We start from the raw sequence: 24487 nt of genomic DNA, 5'->3' as shown, positions 1-24487 counted from the left end.
TCTCCACACCTCTCTCCCAATAAATAAATCCAAGAAGCAGCTTCACAAGGCAGCAGGCTTTGCAGACTTGGTTGCTACACTATAAGGGACAGTTGTGCGCATTTTAAGCGCTTTTCATTCTTCATTTTTTGATAATTTTGGCTGTGTTAGTGCACATGGCATGAAACTTGGCAAGATTTTTACTCGGCTCCTACAGCAAGTCCAAAATACACTGTGTACGAGTTGCACTTGTACTCTTAGGCGGAAAAAAAATGCACCACTGAAATCTGCATTTTTTAAAATCTTACTTCCATTAAAGCACAATACATTTATTTTATTATATCTGGGCAATTTCCTATAGATGGCGCCATCACAATTGTTCCCCCTTCCCTATCCCATAAGCTTTAACCATGAGAAGTTCTGTTCATCTGAAAAACCTGGCATTCAGGTTAAAATCTGTAAAGAAATTAGTCAGCATTTGATTAGGATCTATGCATAAGTATTTGATTTCAATAGGTCAGATGTAAGTGAAAAAAAAATTAGTTCAATGAAAGTAGAATATTATATTTATGTTTAATAATTTTAAATATATTTTATAGGCACATTTTTTGAGTGTGAGTAATATTTAGAACGGGCCTAAAGGGTAAGACATCAACAAAGTTTAGTGGGTGAACATTAAAGGTAAAAAAAAAACAAAATAAGGGCAGGAATAGAGTCAAATTGGAGCTATAGTTTGATGCAATGAGGTAAAATGCCTCTCTAAAAGTGACCATTTCCACATGTGAAACACAGCTTACATTTCTGAATGAAAAGATCCAAAAATAGACTACCTTTTTATTCATTTTTTGCAATCAGCTTAGTTAAACTTCCTGTTGTCCATGGGCTTATTCCAGCTCCTTAATTTTACACTTTCATGCCTTTAAGCAATCATCTGTAAGACATTATCCATTTCATGAACTGTACGATTGCAGCTACGCCTCAATTCACAGGAGTCCGCTTAGACTTGGCAGCAGTTAAATAACAGATCATACTCTGTTGTATTGTGAGCTGCCATTCTTGAAGGCGCCCACAGAACATTTCTTTTTTTAGACTGAACCAGAAAATAATCTTGATTTAAATAGAATCACAGGAGCATGACTGAGAACAAATAGCGCAGCAGCTTACATAGCATTGGAGTTCTTATAGTTTCATAATCAGCCTTCTTGTGGCGAGCGAGGGAGGGCGGCGCTGAGGAAGACGAGCAGTCGTTTTTAATCAAAGCAACCCATAAACACAAAACCAATCATCATCACACATCAAAGAGCAAGACTTTTTATTTCCCTGAAGCTTACATGCTGAAGGTGCAGGAGGAGTACTGTACTGAAAAAAGAGAAATAAAACAATTTCATCATAATGAGAATACAGGGATGATAAATAGATGCAGATATATCTGAAGTGCAGAAATGCAGCATGACATCACAGACTTATGTAACTGGATTTGATTAGCTATGTGAAGTGCACAATAAATTAATCACATTAATCTATCCAAGACATATTTCTTAATAATACTGTGCAGATATTACTGAATGCGCATTTCTCAACTGCAAAAACAAAAGAAAGAGAAGCAGCAAAGAAATAAGAGCTGTGTGTGGAGTGCAGGGCTACAGCTACCAACATTTGCCTAATAAACATTAGAAAATACTGACTTATGATCATCAGGAGTTTCTCCCACCAGCAGTCACAATTCACATGATATCAAAAAGATTCTTGGAGGTGTTGTCCATTAACTGGTCACCAATTGTCTCGCAGCTGTCAGAGATGACCACCTTTGTCTTTCTGTTGAATTTAACATTAGCTTCTGTTTGCTCTGGATCAAAAGAAGAGAGGTGACCTCTGGCCCGCTGCAAAGGCTCAAATAAAAACAAACCCACAGGTGTTTTCAGTCATTCTGCTCTGGTTGTAGGTGGGCCTATAATAATGAATCACTGGAGGCCACTGGACTCCAGGTTGTAATAAGAACAGACCTCTTTTTTTTTTGACAGCAAGTCGTAGCAGGAAAAGCACAGGTGGTGCTAATAACATTAACAACGTCACAGTAAGACATGACCTATATATGACGTATATGAATTTCCCCTTGGGGACAAATAAAATATATAACTCACTGTATGAATTTGCCAGTTTTTTTTTTACTTGTGCTTTTCCTATGGCAACATGTCATAATGTAAATATTTGGCTGCTTGTGCGTAGCAGAAAAAAAAAAAGAGAGTGAGGCAGCAGTATCTCCTGCAGCTGATATCAAACAGCAGTGGAAATGCAGAGGTAAACTCTGAGCTAATAAGTGATGGAGAAGACTGGATTCAGCCACAACAACAACAACAACAACAACCAACAACATGTTTGCATGTTTACTAGTCCGTATTGTTTGCATGCTGATGATACATGCACTGTAGTGTCCTGAAGTGCTGCTCATTTAAGTGCCATGTGCTGTTTTGAGTGCCCATATGAAATTGAGTGGAAACCATGCCAAACCCAGACAAAGGCCAGGTTTTGGAGGACAAGCTGGTGAAATTCAGCTCAAGTTACACAACACAGAACAAAACACAAATCAGCCAAAATGAGAAAAACCATATGAGGATTAAATATGGCCTTTTCTGTTATACTATCAAACTATTTTGTAGTTTAATAGCATTAGCTTGCCCAGTTGTATCTGCAGCCTCAGCAGAAGCTGGAAGACATAGAAGCTGACTTCAACTTGAGATATTCATCAAAATGCAAAGGGTCATGTGGTTTAACAGAGAAAAGTGGGAAAACAGCCATTAAAGAAAGCACTGTCATTACAGCAAATGTGGAAAATATTTTGCCACCCTGAGAGCCACAATAGCTCAATAGCTTTTCCACTGCTCTCTGATTGTCTTAAATTGCTTTCTGCTTTCTTCAGCTGGATAAATAAAGGCAAAACAAGCACACCGGGTCGGTGAGACAACCCCGGTCAGCGTACCAGAATAATATCCAGGCCGCAGCAGGAGCGGGAGGCCAACGGCATTCACTCACTCTGCACTGCATCATGTCTGACCTTCAGCCTGCCAAGCACCCGCTCCCTCACGTTCAACCCCCCCCTGAGATCCACGACCCAAAAATAGAATGTAGTCCGACACATGCAAACATATCACTACCACGCGCATGCATGCACGCTGCATGTACATGCATTGCGTGTGCACATTAAACACACACACATGGTCACACTCACTTTACATCTCACTTTTCACATCCTCTGTCACGCTATCCCTGATGTGTTTCATCGCTTCACTGTGTGCTGAGGTTGTCTTACTTTATCGTCCGATACGCACAAGTCACACTATCAAACACATTAGCGTCGAGTGGGACAGATCGTGTCCACCAGAGGTCAACTTTTTACATATTCTAGTTATCTATTGCGGCTACACTGCTAATGCATTACTAAGAGGAAAACTTTTGCAGCAAAGGTACGGTACACAACAAGGAGAGGTACAGTAGCTACTGTAATGGCAACTGCAAGAGTTTGGCTGCTACGTGGTTGTACTGTAGGACTGTTTAATATCAGCTTTTCACTAGTTGGCTGCTGTTTTTAAAGGAAAATGTTGTTGTTTTTTTTAGGTCAAAAGGGGATTTCTTTTAATTACAACACCATGAGTGACCAGACCACTGTGACAGAACTGGCAGCAAGGCTGAAGGGCAACACCTTTATCCCACTTTCTCCATGCTTAGTAGAGTAACTGGGTTCAGTGACATATAAAATAAAGCAAACTGTCAAATTATTTACACTCTTCCTGCCTCATCAGTGAAAAATCAATATTAAATCCATTTCTGCTGCACAAATTCATGGACTGTACTGGCACTATGGGCATTTTTAAACAAAAGCCATATTAAATTAAATAGATCAGGTTGAATTATGTAAGTATTTCAAATAAAAGGTTGATATAATTTCTTCACTAGGGTAAAAGTGTATGAGGTAAACACGTGAGAACAGCCTAATTATTTAGACATCCCAAACCCAGAGCAACATTAGGATTTGTTTGGTCCCATGTTCTTGTCCATCAGATTCATGTCCTAGTCACTCCATTTTCTCTATTGGCTGCTAAAGGCCCAACAGTGTTCATCAGTTAGTCATTCACTTTGTCAGTGATGTCGTGCAGGTAGTGAACAGTGGCTTTGTCAGAGCTTTGTTACTCCAAGCAGCTGTCTGCTGCGACTGAAAATGAGGTTAGATGAGTCGGTCTGAGGTGTTTGGTTTGCTTGGTGTTGTATTAAGCCTACAGCTGCAGCGGTTGCTTGATTGCACTGGTTATGTATTGAGGGTACCTCAGTCTGACAGCAGAAGAGGCAGCAATGAAAGCTTTGTTCTGCGCTGATTAGGCCCGATATACACTGTGTGCTATAAGGGACCATTAATAATGGCTTCTCTGGTCTTTTCTCTTGACAAGCACAGAACCCACTTTTCCTTGTTTCCATGCTCACACACGCTACACCTTGGTGTTTTCTGTGGGAGCTATAGACGTTGAGTCGTGTAGCACCCGCACTGGTTGCAGCTGCTTTTACTCAGTGCTGCACTGTTAATCTCAATGTTTATCTTTCTTCAGGCCACAATAAAAACCACTCTAGTTAAACTGAACTATATGCAACTCAGCATGTTTCAAGTTAAATCTGATGTGACCCAGTACAGAGTCAGTGCAATTTAATTTGGATAATCACTGGAGGGTGGGTGAAGGTTTTTTGGTTGAGGTTCACCCTCTGTCTGTGATGGAACAATCACTTCCCATCACCGTCCCTGCCGTTTACAACGCTCATCAAGCTGGGGAAAGGCATTCTATGTCTAATTTTAGTAACTAAACTAAATTCGGAACTAAACAGGAACTAAAAAAAAAAGCTATAAAAATGGAAAATAAGACAGGATGTATTCAGTTTGACATTTCCCTGAAGAATACCAAATGGTAGGATTTTTTATTGCCCAAGCAACAGGAAATACTTGCGGATGTAGTGCTTATGATGATGAATTAGATTTCTCAGAGATGTTTAGATTTTTTACTAACAGTGGACAAGAAAGAGGATAAACATGGGCCATGATTTTAAAATGTGCTCTGTAGATTAAATGCATAATTCGTCTGGGTTTGGGATGTCATAATTATGCTCATTATTATATTTTAAGGTGAAACACTAAAGGCAAAAACACTGTTTTTTCATGCACTGATCAATTTTGAGATTTTGCGCTATTTTTCTTCCATAACGTGTATTCTTTCAGAAAAGTCGAAAGAAAAATGGAAAAAAAATTTTAAAGTTATTTTACTTTATTTTGTCTTCTTACGTCAGTAGATTTCTCCTAAATTCACCAAAAGTTAGCATGCGCTACTGTGACATACTGTGCTGTGCCTGTTGTCTGACCCATGTCATGTCAGGTATCATTGTAAAGCTCACTCTCCTGAACAATTTTGTAGGCTCCAAAACTTGTAATTTCCTCCGTATCCGCAACCAATCGTAACAATGTCAACAAAATAAAACAAGAATTTTGAAAGGGGCTTTATCCATTGCTCAGATTTTGGTTCTGGAAATGTATGCAAATTAGCACATATTTCATTAGATATTGACTCATTTACAGATTTAAACATAAAATTTGACAAAGCTTGTAATACAAATATAACAATATATACTGTATATACACATATATATATATATATATGATATATATGATGTCTTAATATGATAAACTTGGGAAGTTTGATATCTGTTAGTTAAAGTCTTTACCCTATTCACCTGTGTGTCCCCCTTAAAGGGATAGTTCACCCAAAATTGAAATTTCTCATTATCTACTCACCCTCATGTCGACTAAGGGCTGGGAGAAGTTTCAGAGTTATCCGTGGCTTCTCTGAGTTACAGGGGGTCTCGGCATAGCAGTGCATGTCCATATAACGGTTGCAAATGGATACCAACTGTCTTCGTAACAAAAAGACACACCAAAAAACATCCAAATACCTCCATGCTGCTCGTATGTAATGTCCGTCTTGTATTGAAGCCCCGAAATGCGAAATTGTCCTGAAAAAAATTAAATAAGTCTATATTTCAAGCTTGTTTTGTAGCGGAAGCTTCTCGAAGCTCCTCTTCCCGGTTCGTCAAATTTGGACGAACTGGGAAGAGGACAGACCCTGGTTCGTATCCATTTGCAACCGTTATATGGACATGCACTGCTATGCCGAGACCCCCTGTAACTCAGAGAAGCCACGGATAACTCTGAAACTTCTCCCAGCCCTTAGTCGACATGAGGGTGAGTAGATAATGAGTGAAATTTCAATTTTGAGTGAACTATCCCTTTAATTCAAAGATTTATGCTTTGAGCTCAATGAGAGACCGTAAAAATCATTAAGTGTACATGTCAGCTACAGCTGAGTCAATCGTAAGAATTAATCTGAGTCAATCGTAAGAATTAATTCTAATTAGTAATTTATAAAACACACCCAATCATTTCAGTAGGAGAGGTGGGCTGATGTGATCAGACCTCAGCTGAACTTCCTGATGAAACATTAAACACTAAGGCGCCTCTCCATTTTACTTAAAAGCTGGTCAGGGGAACAACATACTGCAGATAAGAGAGAAAAGTGTGCCACTAGGTTTTTTCACCAATGCAGAAGAAAGGGTGGGTTTTCATAGCCAGCTGAAAGCTTCTTGTAAATATGGGGGCACATGTTTCTCTCCGTCCCTCTCTCCCTCCCTCCCTCCCTCCCTCTCTAAAAGAGCACAGTGTGATTACAGAAACAGCCCATCCTCCTGCATGCAGGCCTTTGAGAACTGAAACAGAAGGTAATGTCGGTGTTGGGCGGGAGCCAAGAGCCCAAAGACACTAAAATGTAGGTTGCCATGTCCCTGTACTTCACTGAGGATAGACACTGAATGTAGGATGTCAAGTTTTTTTAGAAGTCTGGAAAAGAGCTGATTTTTTTTTCAGAATAAGTAACAAACTACTTGGGTGAGTCCGTGCGTGAGTGAATGTGTGTGTGTGTATGTGTAAGCTATATATGTGTGTGTGAGAGCAAAAAATCAAACAACACTGCTACAAGCCAAAAACAACCTCATAAAGTTCCTGTTTGTGCTTTGAAAATATCACAAGCAGCCTGTTTTTTTTTATTGCATGCCTCATTCCTTCCTGTCCTCATTTTGAAAGTTTAAATAAATGTCAAAAGTTCTATTTTTAGCCAAGCTCATTTAATCGAACCATATGGAGAACAATCTATTGACATGCTTTGACTGAAGGGTGTGTGGGTGGCATTTCGACTTAAAAGCCGGAGTGTGAATCGTAATGAAGTGAGGAGGCAAAACGAAAGGGAGGGAAGGGGGCGGACTCCAGCACTAGCAGCAATGGGTGTACAAACAGTAAACTCACAAAGCAGGAATGATTCATTTAAAGGGATTTTGTGCGTGCAGTGCACCAGATTTAGCCTCTCTGCTTTGCATTTACATACATGGAAAGGATAAATAAAGAAGGCCTCGTAGAGAGACAGAAACTGACTATTTTAAGAATTGACAAAGGACGAGACATAGCATAAACTTAAAATGTAAGTAATCAGAAAGAGAAGACAGGGAAGGTGGGTAGGTAGTCTTTAGAAAGCAGTAGAAAGAGACGGGTGGGTAGGCTTAACAGACAAAGACTTAAAAATAGAGACAGAGAGAGATGTGAAGCATGCCAGCTGGAAGGATGGAGGGATGGTAGGACACCATAATTGGATTAGAGGTGCAGAAAATTAAAAGTATTTTCCTTTGTATCCTGCTCTAGCAAACAGGATCCAGTGATCCGCGTATTCCTGCTCTGATGAGTCTGATAAAGCTGTGATTGGGAGACTCTACATATCCCAGAGGCCCTGTAATATATACACTATGCATGTGCATGGACTGACATCTAAGTGATTTGATGCCAACAACATGTCTATGAGCCACTGCTATAAGCATAAGTGGGCAGTACATGAGGTGATGATCAAATGATATGCACAGGCACATGGAGTATGGCTCATGATTCTGTGCAAGTCATATTGTAATCCACTGCCTCGGATTCATGTTCCCTGGTGAATAAATAACAGCATCAGGTGTGCATCAATGTGTGTGTGTGTGTGTGTGTCTGTGTGTGCCTTTGTGGTTGAGCAATCAGCAACACAGCTTGAGACCATGACTGGACTTGGACAGACAGGAGCGAAAGCTGTGGATGACATCATACACGTGCTGTTGGGCCTTGAATCTGGCGCTGACACATTAGCTGGATGACTCAAAAGACCACAAACACACACACATACACACACACACACACACACACAGATACGCAATCACAATGTGACCCGAAATGAGTTTGCTCCTTCTCACCCTGTGCGTGTCCTCTTCAAACACAGCCTCATGGACGCAGCATGCAAAGAGCGCTGTGGGGAGGTCACTCAGATCCATCATCTCCTCTGCCATGCCGTTCTGATCGTTCTCCCCACACACCATGTCCTCCTCCTCCTCCTCCTCCTCTTCGTCCTCCTCAGGATCACTGCTGTAGGCCTCGGAGCCATTGCTCCACGCCTTGGAGCTCTCTCGCAACATGCTGATGCCTTTTTAGCAGAGTGCTGACAAGGAGATGTTGACCACAGAGGCTGGACCTGTGGAGAGGCGAGGTGAACAGATTGAGAGTTGGGAGATGAGGTGAATATATCGGCTGGATGTTTAGAGTAAAGTGTAGACAGATGAGGAGACAGTGAGACGCTGGTGCATGAAGATTACACGGTTGCACTAAAGTGTCAGCAATGACACTACACAGGCTGAAGGACAGATAAAAGAGAGAAACTGGGAGCGAGAGAGGGATGATGAAGGAAAGGGTGACAAGTCAAAGATCACAAGAGGAAATAATGAAGAGAAGCAAAGATGAGGCAAAAAATACTTGTTGGCAGATTTTTGATTAAAATATCCTGTATTTTTTTTTCCAGGTATCAGTTTTATTTACCTGCTCCCAGTCCAAAGCAATGAGTTTCTTTATTTACTGTATCTAACATTTATCCTGGCTCAAACAGCAAACCTAAAGTTTAAATAATTACCTATTCATGGCTGCTGCTCATTCAACCATTAATCTACCCTTTTAACTTTTAAGCCCACAATAAATTGTTTTTACTCTATATAATGTGAAAACGTCAAGTATAATTTCGGTTACATGGCTTTACATTACAGCAGTCCAACCTCACCAGAAACATATCACAATTTTCAGGTGATATAATTAATGAATAGTCGATATAGGTTACAGATTAAACTTTATTTAATGTAAAGGAAAACATGAAAACATGGATCCAAAAGTTAAAATAAGTCTGACCCCCATAGCCTACATGAGACTTCTGCTCTCAAGACACTGAGGCCAATGCTGTGGCCTACTGAGGATAGACTGCCATCTAGAGGTTCATAAGGTCAAATGACGCTTATTATCAATATTTAAAATCACAATACCATCTAAAAATGAATTGAATGTCAAACAATTAGGATAATAGCACAGTCTTTATATTGATATAAATACCTCCTTTACTTTGATATGGGTCGACATTGCACACGAACGAAGGCAGTGACACCATAACATCACATGTCTCCAGCATAAATAGCCGTTGAGGATCGTGACATCAAAGTGTCCTTCGCGTGCTCCTAGGAAACCCCTAAACTCAACCTTAAAAGCTCGTGCAACAAAAATAGAAAAGATGCTCGAGCGTAAATCTAAACACGATCTGTTTCTCGTGTTTTCCGATGCCAAACACTGTATTTATGATACAGCATTGATTAAAGTTACCACTGAGTCATGGCAGGGCTAAATTATCGGTTTAATTTTCATTTTCCAATCGGTTCAGTTTCAAATTATCATCACTCACCTCACACCTGTCGGTGAAAGCTGCCGACACAGGCCATCGCACGAGGAGTAAAATTTCGATTTTCAGGTGACTTTCTTCTACCAGACTGAAGCTTGTCTGCTGTGTTTGTTTATTTACTTATATATTTATTTATTAGTTTTCGTGAGGCTAGTGTCAGACACGTCTTTGTTTATCACTGGATTATTGGACAGTGTCTAAACGCAGCCTACTCCAGCAGTCGGGAGCCGCAGGTGAGACCAATCAAATACCGGCGGAGGCTTACAGCGACCAATGAGGCTGCAGCGAGGGGGAGGATGCTCCGCTTCAAGATTGGTGGCGATCAACTATTAAAACTGTGATATATTGTGACAGTCAACGTCGGACAGAGCTGCAACCAGCCAGCCTGGGGGTCAGCTCTTCCCCTGTGTGATTCGAGGTGATTAGTAACATTTCTTCTGGTATTTTATGTTGGTGTGCAGTTTACAGCTCGATTCTCTGGATCCACCTGTTGCATACCGGTACATAGACTCAAAAGGGTTGCATACACAAGGGACTACCACTATTTTGGGCAATGGTTTAAAGTTATAGTTTTAGTTCCTGCTAAACTGACTTCAGTGTTGTTTTTCTGCAGCAGCAACAGCAGTCCAACACTTCCATCCCATGCTCAGATCAAACCTCACTATGAGGTCTGTGTTACTTGTCCATTTCTCTAAGGAAGCTTTGTTTCTGAATCAAATGATCCACCACCACACAGTTGTACTTTGGTATGTGTTTACCAAATAAGTAAGTAATGCCAGAAAACTGAGATACTGTCTGGTGAGTGACCACCAGGCACTGAGAAATCTTTCACAGCCAGCATTAAGTCCAACTTAGGTAACTGAAAACTGGAGAATTTGTAAAAAAAAAAAAAAAAAAAAAAAAAAAAAAAAATTGTGTTAGCACAATATTATCCCAACTGAGATACAAATCTGGTGGAAACATTACTGAAAATATTCTACTTTGCAATTTTTTTATATAGAACGTGACGACCCAAGAACACAAGTCATTGCATTGACTTTATATGACACAAAATTGCATATTATTTACAAAGGAAAAAGTTTGACTTTTACAGTATAGTTCTTACTTCATTAGAAGGCATTATTATGAACAAGGCAGTCTTCAATAAGTTTACACAGCAGTGTTAATGTTGAGCTCATATACACATATTTCACACGCACACGTTATATAATCAATAATAACCATGTGCTGAATACTGTGTGTAGCTCTCTGCTTCATTAACACTGTAGGAGTGCTGTGCTGCATGTGAGGAGGGTACCTCTGTAAACGTATCCCAATTAATGCAGCCATTCATCAGTTAGGGACAAGTTAAGTACAGTATATGATACATGAATGTTTCACTTCTTGCAGCATAATTTCTTAGCCTGTATAAAAATTACACGGTTACATCGTACCAGAAGGAGAGATAGCGATTGAGCAAAAGTAACTACATATGTACTTTGAGTTTATTTTTAAATGTGTCTGTCATTAGGGCCAATTTTCTTCCAAAATACAACATAAAACTTACACCTTTATGTGTAGACTGCTTTATTCAAATAGGCACTGACAGATTACAGCTGCCTTTGAATAACTGATCTGCCACATATACCACTTACCTACATGGGTTAGGCTATGTATCACCTCGTGTTAATTTATCCTGTGTAAAGCTACTCATCAAGGCACATTAAACGCAAACTTGAGAATTAATAAATACATGACAATAAATTAAAACAATTACACCTGTTGTTTGGTCACATCAGGGAATGCAATAATACAATGAAATCCCAGGTACAAGAGGCTGAAAACTGTGGAGTGAGTACCACTCGTATAAGACAAACAGTTAGAGGCAGATATTTGAAGTCAAAATGTTCATTGGCAAGTATTCTGAAAAAGTCCGTACATAGGCCTACACCATAATGTTGTTGGAATCAGGAATTGAGGAGTATCTTCACACTCCTAAATGGAAGAACCGATTACTATGTTCCCCTATAATGAGAACAAAACAGCTTAACAGTCATGGAAGTGAGTCCTTATTGTACAGATCCAGAGCCAACCCAGAGTGCAAGGCAGTAGACAGCTTCGAAGCAAAGCACACTCTGCTGTTGTTTTCCTGAAGCTACGTTTGTAAATCCACTAAAACAAGTTTCTTGAGTTCACGTTTGGATTACATCAGTTGACATCTCAAAAAAGGAAAGCTTCTTAAGGTCGTCTTTTGGTTTAGAGACTGTGGAAACCTCTTACAGGGTTGGTTACTAGTCTTGTGTAAATGTGAAGTGAAAAAAAAAACTGTACACCTGTTTGTCTTTCAAGGTCATTCAGTGGTGTGTTGAAGTTAGATGGAGTGAACGAGGACAAAACCTGAAAGAATTGTTGGTTCTAATCTTTCTTCAGGCCATGAGATGCATCAGTGGATCTGGAGCTGACCTGCGGTTGTTCTAGGTTGACTGGTACCGTCACAGGAGCCACTCCATCGTTGTTGACCAGAGCCCCGTAGGAGAAGGAGCCATTGAAGTCCGGCTGAAGCACCAGGCCCTTGTCATGAATAGTTGGGACACCTGGACAGGTAGGATAAGGTTCTCAATATAACTTTAAATAAGCAACGGCAGAGTTAAAATCACACTGTCCCTGTACTTTATGTTTTATGTTACAAATAAGTTTGACAAGTAATTACATTCACATTCTTTTTCAATGTACAAATCTTAGCTTTAAATCTAAACAATGATAGACTTTTCTATAAATCAACTTGAGTCTGTAAATACCATTTGTCATATCCATTGTGACATACGGCTCAAAGGTTTTTGTCTTTTTCTTGGTTTTCGTGATGAGGAAGACTCCCAGGAAACACAGCAGGGTTCTGTACAAAACAGAATATAATCCGCTACAGCTTTTAAGCATATGAAGGTCACAACATTCAACAGCGTTTTAATATTTCAACAGAGGTCATCATATGTTTTGAGAAAATCTGTTTTCTATAATAACCACATTGCACTTACCCCAGCACAAACATACAGATGTGAAGGACGTCTTCATTGTTAAACTCTAAATAAAACATCGCCCCTGAAAACCAGAGAAAAGAGTGTAAAAAAATTGTTTCCTGACCTCCATATTGGGACTCTTAAGAGACTTATCTTCAATTCCAAGAGTGTTTTTTTTTCTTTTCTGTTTTTCCAGGCAGTGAACTGCATTCACCTGTTATTCCAGGTCCAATTGACAACTGCCTGTCAAAACAGAGACTCAGAGCAGTCTGGCCAAACCCAGATAAAAAATGCCATAACTCACCTGCTCCCACGGCAAATAAGGTGGAGAGGATGTAGTTGACACTGGCAATCAGAGAAGAGTCATACAGCTTACACGCCTGGGACAGAAACCTAAGGAGACAATAACACACAAAATATAGAGCAAAGAATAAAATAGCAGGCAAATGTGTGTATCTTTATTGCTATTATCACATCTGTTTTATGCTTTATCTTTAATCTTCCAGTATCTCACCTGGCTTGAAAGACCACCGAAGCCACCATGCACACGAACATGACGCTGAAGATGGGGTAGTCGAGCTGCATGCTGCCCTCTGCGGTGAGTACCAACATGCCTGACACTGCCTTCACTGTGATGACTGTGACAGAGCCTGTGCACCAACCAACAAACGTACAGTTAAGCACAGGGTTTAAATCGTTTCACCATCGGTTTATGTGCCTTTTGAGCCTTTTCAGAATGTGGCACTGTATTTCAATATGGTAATAGCCTAACTTTATAGATAGTATGAAATTGGCTGGCTTTCATGCAGCAGACTCACCCAGCAGAGCGACCAGCAGCAGAATAATAATGAGGTAGTTAGCACCGTGCTGTTTGTAGAAGTATAGGAGCAGGCAGAATGTGATGATCTCCAGGAGCTGTCGATGAGGATATTGGCAACAATAAACACAAAAGTAGTTTCAAATAAACAGAACAGGAAGCACTGTCAGGTTCAAACATCGGATAAATTTAGTAAACCAACAATTCAGTAACATGTGTCAGAGGAGCTGATTTAACCTGACATCTCTGCAGTTGTTCACTGTTTGGTATACTATTATATCATGGTTTAACCGAACTCCTCCTTTTGCTACAGTAAATAGGAGAGTGGAATTTATGTTTCCTTAACATGACTCACTTGTCATTGTAACTCAAAGGAGTCATGAGTGTGAATATCTGGTGGATCACGTTTACAAACTGCAATAATACAAGGTGAAAAGACATGAATGCCAAACAGAACTCACAAACACAGAGCTTTACTAAGTATTTGAATGGCTGCAGGTTGTTCTCGTTCAGAAATGACAAAATACAGCTGCAAAGAATACAGGAACCTCTCACAGTGTCTGGAAAACAGACCATGAGAGTCACCAAACCTGTACTGCAGGGTTGTTGTATTGCTTTGGTGTTACTGAATATTGGTTACATTACAATATACAGTAATTATAAAAATCTAAGAGAATTTTGCAGTTCTCATTTATGTTCAGGATAAATAATATGCATATTCATAAGATGCTATTTTGTAAGCATCATACAGTGACATTTGGCTGCTTGCTACACAATCAACTGTTTCTGTGTGGGTTGGAAATTAAAGACTGTACATTTGAGGAAAACAAACATGAAATGTTTAAAGAGCATTGTGCTCCTGAACCTTGTCAGTGAATGAAAGTATCTTACCAGATACAAGAGAACAGGCCATCCCACAATGTGCTTCACAATGTTCTCCGCTGTGAGTTTTTCATGAGAGTTTGGTCCAAAAGATACAAAGAGGTACGTTCCTCCTATGGTTAGGAGACAGCCCAGGAAGGGCAACCCATACCGCTCTGAAAAAGATAAAATACAATCGATTAAAAGTGTTTAGACAGTGAAAGTAGAACATCAAAACAAACACAAAGTAGCAGTATTAGAGGGAATTTCAGATATCACAGTCAAATTTAAGATGCAGTACCTTTTTTAGGGCACATAATGTAACTTCTTTATGTTCTATCAGAATTACATTTTCCTAAGAAACCCAATGTCCTGTCTTTTTTTTTTTTGGTCATCACAGCTGCTGAGAAGGCCGCATGTAGTCTGCAAAGTGCCACAAGGCTACTGAAGAATTTGCATACAAATTTCAGATTATTTGCATGCGAATGTCAGTGGAACTGCACATCTCAATTCACGCACGTACAGTACAGTATGCTGAACTTACTTGCAAATTCCTTTGGCTTAGATTTCTCACGCAGAAAAATAAGACCCAATATTGAACTTGCTGAAAACAAACAGAAAAGCATAAAAGTTACACAAGCTTATGTAGACTTATAACTTCATGTATATACTGTACTGAGGTTGAAATTCAGGTTTTTCGGTGAGTAGCTTGTTTGAACCAACAACGTATGAGTGATTACAATTATAAGTTACAGTACGTTGAGCAACATTACCATAAACATTTTAGAGAGGTGTACTAAAAATACTCACTCAGGACAGACACGGCATTGAGAGGTGCTATGAGAGCGAGGGGGGCAAAGGCATAAGAGACAAAGTTTGCTCCCTCCCCAACGCAGGTCAGGACAAAACCACACCACCAGGTTTTGGTGCGGTAGAAGGCTCGCGGGTCCTTTGTCCCGGCCAGTGTCACATGGCTGTGTTTCTGTAGTAAGTAAGCATTTAGGAAAAATGCGTGACAGAGGGTAAACAGAGAAAGTACCACAGTACACATGGCTTAACCAAAGCAAACACATACAGTGTAAGGTATAGTTAACTGAATAAACAAGGTAAAACAGCCTTGCATCAGAGAATCTATAAATCAGAGGCACAGAAGGGCAGTATGAGGAAGAAATGACAGAGATGACTAATCATGAGGTCATGACTGTGTATATAAATTCATCCATTAAGGTGTCTTCTGAAAGCTGATAATGATACTGTAATGACAGTCTGAAGCCCTAAAGGGTTATTCTAGCAAGGTGACCCTCTTGCTTTGTTTACACATCATACATGGAGAGTAGAGAAACAAAACTACTCCATATGGAAGACATAATACTTATTATCAGGATGTGTGAATTGTAACAGACAGTAAGTGGGCTACATTCAAGGAAGTAATAATAGAGTACTGTGCTCTTTACCTGAATACTTAGAGAGATGCTGACCAGCAAATTCCCAAAAATGGCAAGTAAAGTCCCAATGAGATTGTCCTAAAGAAGAAAAACATTGAATGAATTCAGTGGATTAACGTAAATAAAAAAGTGTTTGTATTTGTCTAACAGTGCCACGATACTGAGCAAAGGTTTAGTTTGTTAGGTTTTTTTTTAGACGTGATGCCGCAAAATTAATCATTTAGTAGATTACTTATTAGATAGCCTATTTATGTCACATGATACAATAAGTGAATATAAATAGGTCAAATTAACATATTAACAGACAAAAGAAAAAGTGTGTGCGAGTTGTGTCTCACCGTGTAGGAGCCTCCGTCGGCTCTCCAGATATCCATCCCGTTTATTAATTACCTGCTTTAGCCAGATATTTAAACATCAGATATATCATTTTGTCGAATCGACGCTATGTATTTATTTATGTTTCACTTAGAATGTGTTTATCTGGCTCTACGCTGCGCAAGGCACCATCTTTTGGGACGGAGAGCACCTGACTTCCGTATTGAATGCACTTGTTTTGGGCTGCGCCGTGACGCATGACGCACGTTAAAGCACGTGATCGTGGACGGTGACGATTTGCCCTTTGGAAATTTGATTAGGTAGACAACAGGACAAATGTTAGAGTACAATAATTTATTTATATGTATATATGTGTATATATTATTCTAATTTATATAATCACATCGACTCATGAGACTCATTCTTCAATCTCCATGTATTTCCTATTGACTGTAGTTGCAGTTCCACCTGCCGGCAATGGACGGTGTCATTGAGCTGTGATCATAGGCTGTGATTCATCCAAGAGTAGCCTATTTACAGTTGATTGATCTAGTGCTCTAACGTCAGTAACTAATTGGGTCTGATTCTAAAAATTAACCACATACCAACTCACAACCAAACTATGTTTAATGATGAATTGTGTGTATATTAATCTCTAAATCTGAATCTTTAACTAATTGCCCCTCCTCCATCTGAAAAAAGCGTGATCATGCTCATCACATCATGCTGTCATCATGCTATTAATCCTGACTAACACTGATGGTATGTTGTGTCTTCCCTTTGTCACTGCAGCAGTGAAGGAGGGACGTGGCAACAGTGCGTCAGCAGCTAGTGTTTCTATAACAGGACCTGTGGAAAAAAACAAAGGTAAGTAACTGAAGGGTGTGAGCTAACTGTTTTAATAGACAGCTGAGTTCATTTTTTTCCATGTCAAAAACGTGGTTGAGAACATGTGAGCAATGACATGTGAATCATTGTTTGACATAAGTGGTTGTGATATTACAAAGTGTTTCTAATTTTAAATGTAAGATGTAACTAAAGATAATAGCCTCAAAATTTAACTAAATAGCATGAACTTGACATCAGGCAACAAAATGAGCTCTTATTCCTCACACACACACACTTAGGAGCACTGTATCTTGAAATATTATCTGCTGACCAGCAGAGGGAGCAAAACACCACAGCTGTGTCTGTGACATTACCACCAGTCAGCTCCACTGTGCTTCAACTAAAACCTAGACATTCTCACACACACTTTTTTTTTTTCATTTGACCTTTGATTGACATTTACTTTACCTTTCTTGAAAAGATCTGAAACCGAGAGAGCGATTGGAGAAGCTAAGATAAGTCTATGCATTTTTGGTACGGTCTGGTATGTCACAACATTATAATTATTCTAGGTCGTCAGATGAAATGCATCAGATACATTTCATAATTTTTGTTGATGCAACTCAAAGCTCTATGTCCCTCTTTTTAAGGGACATAAGTTCATTGTTACATTCAGTGACAGTTGCTCTATCTTTAAATCTTCTACCTTTGACAGGGGAAAATAATCATAGGCTCTTATGCAAGATACTCAGATGAACCACAATTAGATCCTGCACGTATTATGTTTTATAGGGAGGAGCATAATGTTCTTTACAACTACCTTACAACCTTACTTATTACAGCCCACAGACGGGGGGGGGGGGGGGGGGGGGGGGGCTCTTCTTCAGAGTGTTAACAGGTGTGTGAAGGTATGCAGGTGGATGACTTTTTCCACTGCCTATAGAACTCAAATCAATTTATCAAGGTGACTTTTCATACAAATGACAAACAAAAATATGGAAGTTCATTATGAAAGGATATAAGAACATGATAAATTGATTATAGATCTGGAAATATATAAAAGGGAGTTCCATCTCCATTTTTTTTTTTTACAAAAAATATCTGAATACATCAGAAAAGATAAACAAAAAAGAATATACAAAGCCGTATCAGTATGTACAATTTACTGTCAGTATAATTTTATTGTATATAAATCAATGTTTTCAGTGGATTTAATATCATGCAATGCATTGATTCATGATTTCACAATTAAAAGTATCTTTAATGTTTTAATACAACTCAGACAAACATCATCACAGAAATATTTAATGTACTTTTTTGCAATTAGATATGCAAATGCACATGCCCTCACAATGCTCTGATAAAACTCTTGATGGTAAAACCACATGATGGTAAAAGTTGAATGCCAACAGATTTTAATGTGGTTGTGTGAACAGATTCCAGATGCCAATCTCACAAAATGTTACATTTTTAGCTAGCAACTTTTTTTTGTTGTTTGCAACAAATTGTTACTTAAAGCAGAAGTGAGTGATCCGGTCGTTTTCGCTAATGCTGCGTTCCAGGCAGGCTTTTGAAATCATAAATTACAGCTTCAAGTCACAACTTACGACTTTGTAGCGTTCCAGGCAACCCACTCGTGTTTTTCCGACCTGTTTTACCGGTGAAAGTCACTATAGCGGCCACTCGTATCTTCCGACCCGTGAAATCGTACCAGTACGTCTTTTTGTACAGTCTATGTACCAGATCGAACTGGTACGACTTCACAGGTCGGAAAAAAACGAGTTTCCTTGAACGCACCATAACAGTCCTCGTCCCTACATCGCCACATTCACGGCGTTCCTTGGCTGCACACACAGCCCTGCATGCCGTTCTCTCTCCTCATTGGATAAAAACTGTAGGATACGATAAATGTTTTCTCCTCGGCTCAGAGCAGAGCAGAGGGACTGACAGACCCGTGATTCAGACCAAACACTCTATGTAAGTGATTGCTGTCGGAAGATATAACTATTTAAGACTTATATTAACACAAATATATCACTTACTTCTGCTTTAATTATCTCGCCATGAATTATCAGGAGATAGTAACACTGATGTGGTCAAATGTTTTAATTTGTCCGATATGTATAATTAGAAAATGTTAAGAACAGAATAAAACAACCATGCAGCCAAAACAACTGCCATTTTTAAATATACATCATTTCATAAATCATTTCACTTAAACATCTTAAACAGTTGTTTCAGTTCTTTCAGTGGTTATGTTCATTGATCAGTTAATCGTTTTTTTAGGCAGTGACAGCAAAAAGGTCCATGACCCAATGTCCAGTAACCCAAAGATATTCAATTCACCATCATTGACAACTCAGAACATCTTTGAGCTGCAACAAGTGATTTTTTTCAATTTTTATTTAATTAAAATGAAATGATTTAAATTAAAAATTATAAATGTCCAGCAAATAAATATTATGTTGATGGACTAATCATTCAATTAGTTAAATGTTTCAGCTCTAATCCGATACCGTCCCTCTGTCATAGGGAAAACTGAGTCACCGGCTTTTTCTTTTTCTTTTTTTTGTGTTCTTTGCCTCAGGTTGCAGGTACATTTCCTCTGACGTCCTTCAAGTTTGTTGAACCTTTACACCTCTGGCGCCTTGTTCAGGCACCAGTTTTGTTTTTAATGTGTTTTACTCCTCTAATTTACAAGTGACGGAGAGCTTTTACGGCGTCCTGTAATTTACATTTCTTACTTTCAGCTCCTTTTTTTTTTGGTGTTACCCAGAAACTGAAAATTAGCCTGCAACCTAAAAGAACAATACACCTGAGAAGATGACACATTTTATTATGTTTGCTGTCATCAAAATATGATTATTTCTTACACATGAGACTGCTCCGTATGATGCGTGGGTGCATATCCACTATCTTGAGAGGAATGCGTGAACGTTAGTGACAAGCATGGCTGTGTGTATTTAATAGGCTAACTGCCAGGCCCATTTTAAAAACCAAACAGACCAGCATCTGTTTGTAATGACTTAAGAATGCGTGTACGTTAGGTAGGAGAAGAGGATGAAGGGGACGTATTCACGACTATGCTGTGCCATGCAACAGGAAGTCATGTCCCCATGAGGTGATACTCCATCTTGCCAAGGAATGTTGACACGTTATAAAGTGTTAGTGGAAAAGCAGGCTTTTCCTTAAACCTCCACATGTCCCGGCTTGTCGGGGACATTTCTAGCAATGAGTCCTAAGTGACAATGACACCATCAGAAAGAATGCCTGATTGGATGTTTGGGTTGTGCAGGGCCTACCACTGTGGGTGTAATGCTGACTGTGTTAACAAGCTAACTCTGTATTGTGATTTTTGGGCATCCCTCCAGAATACTGGTTTCGGTGATATTGTGTGTCCGCTTTAAACATCGGCCAAACAGGATGAAGAAATGCGTGACAAAAGAATCAGACAAGAATCGCATGGACATCAAAAGAGAATTAAGTGAAATTACTTCAACAATAAGAGAAGGATGTTCACTCATTTGGTTCTTCGCCGTCTCCTTCCTATTTGAGTGTCTGGAGTGTGAGTTGGGCCAAGAGCAGAGAGACGAATCCAATCATTTTACCAAAGGGATCAGACTTTCACAACTGGCATATTGTTCTTCTGCACTTGCTCACTGCTACTCTTCACAATTACTCATGTCAAATCTAGAGCCATGAGGGAGTTTCCTTCAATAAAAGATCCTCCCGACTAAACCTGTCTTCTCTTTCTGACCAGGCACTGATTATCCCCTCGAAGCACGTGCCAAATGTCTGACTATTGGGATAATAAGCAGAGCTCAGTTAGTCTGTGTTAGTCTTACATCCTGGTGGCCTTTAGCGTGTCCTGCTCAGTCATGGCATTGTTGTTCTGTGTATCATACCCCGTGATTATGTGAGCAAGGTGAAATGCAGTCTACTAAATCTCTGTAATTAAGGATTTTTTTTCCTCCATGACCACAGATGAGTGTTCGACAGGCTGATGACTTGTTGACCTTGATTCCATTGAAGACTGTAGACAGGGAACACGTTAATGAGTAGAATTCAGGAATAATTATAATACATGTATAGATCATATTAAATTGTGTGGTCATTAGGCCTTTATACAACTATTATAATTATGAGGTGGTCAGGGATTACATAATTTAACATTTGACTAGACAATGTTATTCCATGATTAAACCCACACACTTCCTTCAAGTAAAATTGAATATTAAATTACATTTGAATACAGCAGAAGATAATAATAATAAAAAAACAATAATAATAATAATTATTATTATTAATATTAATATTATTGTGAAATATTATTGTTCATTATTATACAATGAACTCTTCACCTAGCATAAGACGTAAAATCCTTGAGGCAAGTTGTTATTAATACAATATAATAGTTGTTTTTTTAATCGAAATGCATCATCCATTTTATCTCCTTATTGTATAATAATTCTCTTATTCTCTTACTTTTACTTAAAGCAGAAGTAAGTGATATATTTGTGTTAATATAAGTCTTAAATAGTTATATCTTCCGACAGCAATCACTTACATAGAGTGTTTGGTCTGAAACACGGGTCTGTCAGTCCCTCTGCTCTGCTCTGAGCCGAGGAGAAAACATTTATCGTATCCTACAGTTTTTATCCAATGAGGAGAGAGAACGGCATGCAGGGCTGTGTGTGCAGCCAAGGGACGCCGTGAATGTGGTGACGTAGGGACGAGGACTGTTATGGTGCGTTCAAGGAAACTCGTTTTTTTCCGACCTGTGAAGTCGTACCAGTTCGATCTGGTACATAGACTGTACAAAAAGACGTACGATTTCACGGGTCGGAAGTTACGAGTGGCCGTTATAGTGACTTTCACCGGTAAAACAGGTCGGAAAAACACAAGTGGGTTGCCTGGAACGCTACAAAGTCGTAAGTTGTGACTTGAAGCTGTAATTTATGATTTCAAAAGCCTGCCTGGAACGCAGCATTAGCGAAAACGACCGGATCACTCACTTCTGCTTTAAAATGTTGAGTTTATTAATAACTTAATTAATTGATTACTAAATTAGTAGTTATCAGGACTCAGGGCTTCAGCTGCAGATGGACAACTTCAAATAAACTCATCACCGTTTCATGAAAATTGAAAATTATGATGGATTTTGACATTATATTGACATGTCTTGTATTCTGTGTATAATCTTACATCACAAATCCTTGCATCAAAAATGTAAAATTACAAAACTGGCTCTGCAGTAGTTATAGCACAGTGTCCTTACCCTACTAAACCTCTTATCACAGTAGAGAGAGCCCACATTCAACACGGTTCATGGTTTGCAGCCTTTTCCCTCTCTCACCCACAGTCAGTCAGAGTAATGTAAGATGACACTTTGTGTCAACTCTCGACCTCGTTATACTGTATGTCACACATCTTCACTAACAATGTGGGTGTGTGTATAAGAATTGATTTACATTTAGTCTAATGCTAATCTTATGTGTGCTCCGAGCACTGCACTGACCGTACATGGACACTGGAAAAATGGAAATGTGAGAAGAAAAACATTAAACCTATACATGACCTAGCAACAGGTCTATTTGCACAAACACTGCACAGAAGTTTATATTGTTAATACATTTAGTTTTTTCTTTATAAAGCTTTTGAATGTATCCTAGTATGAAATGTATGGAAATTTGACTGTGTTCTGCCTCTTGTCAATGTGTGTTCATGCACACTGTCCTTACAGATGCTGCAGATGTGCATCCTGGCTGTTTGTAATGAATAGAATGAATTTAGCCTGTGTGCTACAAACCATTAAAAACTGCCTTTTTCAAGAGTGCGGGTTTTGTCTGTGTGTGTGTTTGTGTCAGCGATAGACACACACACACACACAGACACAGAGGAAGAACGACAGAGAGAGAGACTCATCTGTCTGAAACCTGAGGAGAGAGGAGACCAGTGTGAACAAAAGCTTGTGTTTAATTTTCTTTTTTTCTGTTGTCTTTGGTTTGTTCCTTCATATTTTCAGCACCCTGCAATCATGGCATCTTGTTAGCTTTGGATTCAGGTTTAACTTGTTGCAGGAGACGACAACTCTGTCCCTCCCTTCCCACCCCCACCCCCCACCCCCTCATCTTTCTGTCTCCTCCACACCTCTTCATCTCCTCCCCCTCGTCCTCTTCCTCCTTCTCCTCACGTCTTCCCCACTCTTCCATTCACACTTGTGCCTTGATTTGCGTTTTCTTTTTTAAACGGGTTAGAAAAAGAAGAGTTCCCGCACACATGGCCAACTTGCAGAATTTATTGCATAGCAACGTTTCGGTGCTAGACCTTTTTCAAGAAAAGCATTTGCAAAGCATTTGCTTGAAAAAGGTCTAGCACCGAAACGTTGCTATGCACTAAATTCTGCAAGTTGGCCATGTGTGCGGGAACTCTTCTTTTTCTAATTTGGACTTAATTGTCACCCTCCGACGCACCTGCCTAAGAAATAGATGTGCGAAGATTTTTCTTTTTTAAACGGGTGACACCACATTTGTCTTAAAGGCATTACTGTCTCTCTCCCTGCCTCCTCTGTTCCTTTTGTCCGTCCCTCTCTCCCTCCTCCCTTTGCACTGGCAGGTGAATTCTCTTTCAGGAAAGGCTTAGCTTCTACAAAAGCAGGTGCATATCTGCCGGATCTGACTCAAAAAGACTATGTGTACTGAAATAACCAACTCTAAAACTTAATCTAATGAAAAAGAAACACTATTTTAGCTGTCCTACTGTCCTACAGTGTTCTCATTTGCATATGCACAGGTACATCTTTCCAGTTTAACTTTACATTGCATCATCTTCCTTTAAATATTCTTCCTGAAACCCAGTTGTTCTTTTTGACTTGATTTTAGGTATTCTGAAAATGTTGTTTACACAATGATTTCATATTCACATTGTCTCAGTTACACTGCAATCAAAACATTTTAGTCCATGTGTAAAATGTCCTGAAACTGGGCAGACCGATTTGATTTTACAAGAGTATTTCACCTTTACTCACTCACATTATTTTTGGCACAAATCCCTCATTATTCCTTCATTCAGACCAACGGTCATTTCCTTCTTTAAGAAACTTGACACTTCCCAAGAAGTAGTTTATCGACTTTGCAGCATGAATAAGATGTAAATCTTTCTGTAATAAGAGAGGCTGCCCTGTGTCAGATGATGTATTATTAAGTTATTCCTACCACCCTACAACTCGCACATAAAACCCCAGTTCATATGAAATGGCAAACAGATGGACAGCAAAGGGAAAAAAACATTTGCAGACTTTTATATTTGAGTATAGTTCATATACGTTTCTCAATTTAATTCTTCTTGGCCAGTATAAAACCACTGACCTGTCTCAGTATTGGT

At 39.3% G+C, this 24487-nt stretch overlaps 2 protein-coding genes across 2 annotated transcripts in view; both read right to left on the bottom strand.

Annotated features, from left to right (window-relative positions):
- Positions 1–8550, bottom strand: part of rcan3 (regulator of calcineurin 3) — a gene marked incomplete at both ends in the record, with an annotated part of 37039 nt that extends 28489 nt beyond the window's left edge. Inside the window, one exon of the mRNA XM_083997759.1 lies at positions 8332–8550. Coding sequence (XP_083853885.1) covers positions 8332–8550 — 219 coding nt within the window. The remainder of the gene's footprint in view (positions 1–8331) is intronic.
- Positions 8551–11202: 2652 nt separating this feature from the next.
- nipal3 (NIPA like domain containing 3) lies at positions 11203–16490 on the bottom strand. Its single transcript, XM_083997853.1, has 11 exons — positions 16300–16490; positions 15971–16039; positions 15327–15498; positions 15061–15120; positions 14547–14692; positions 13657–13753; positions 13353–13488; positions 13143–13231; positions 12857–12920; positions 12623–12717; positions 11203–12418 (listed from the first exon to the last, which is right to left on the bottom strand). Exons 1-11 carry the CDS (start codon positions 16333–16335, stop codon positions 12240–12242), a joined length of 1143 nt encoding a protein of 380 aa, XP_083853979.1. The 5' UTR covers positions 16336–16490; the 3' UTR covers positions 11203–12239.
- Between the last annotated feature and the right edge of the window lie 7997 nt (positions 16491–24487).

Source organism: Trachurus trachurus (genome assembly GCF_905171665.1).
Source record: "Trachurus trachurus genome assembly, chromosome: 22".
In the NCBI taxonomy this organism is placed as follows: Eukaryota; Metazoa; Chordata; class Actinopteri; order Carangiformes; family Carangidae; genus Trachurus; species Trachurus trachurus.
Note: the sequence above shows the minus strand (reverse complement) of the source record. Positions and strands in the feature narration are given on the sequence as shown.

Bases quoted from the DNA above. Each gene is read 5' to 3' on its own strand.
- nipal3 (XM_083997853.1), bottom strand. From the start codon at position 16,335: ATGGATATCTGGAGAGCCGACGGAGGCTCCTACACG. The intron at 16,040-16,299 runs GTGAGACACAAC...TTTCTTCTTTAG, and splicing joins CCGACGGAGGCTCCTACACG to GACAATCTCATTGGGACTTT. The intron at 15,121-15,326 runs GTGAGTATTTTT...GTTTGTTTTCAG, and splicing joins CAATGCCGTGTCTGTCCTGA to CAAGTTCAATATTGGGTCTT.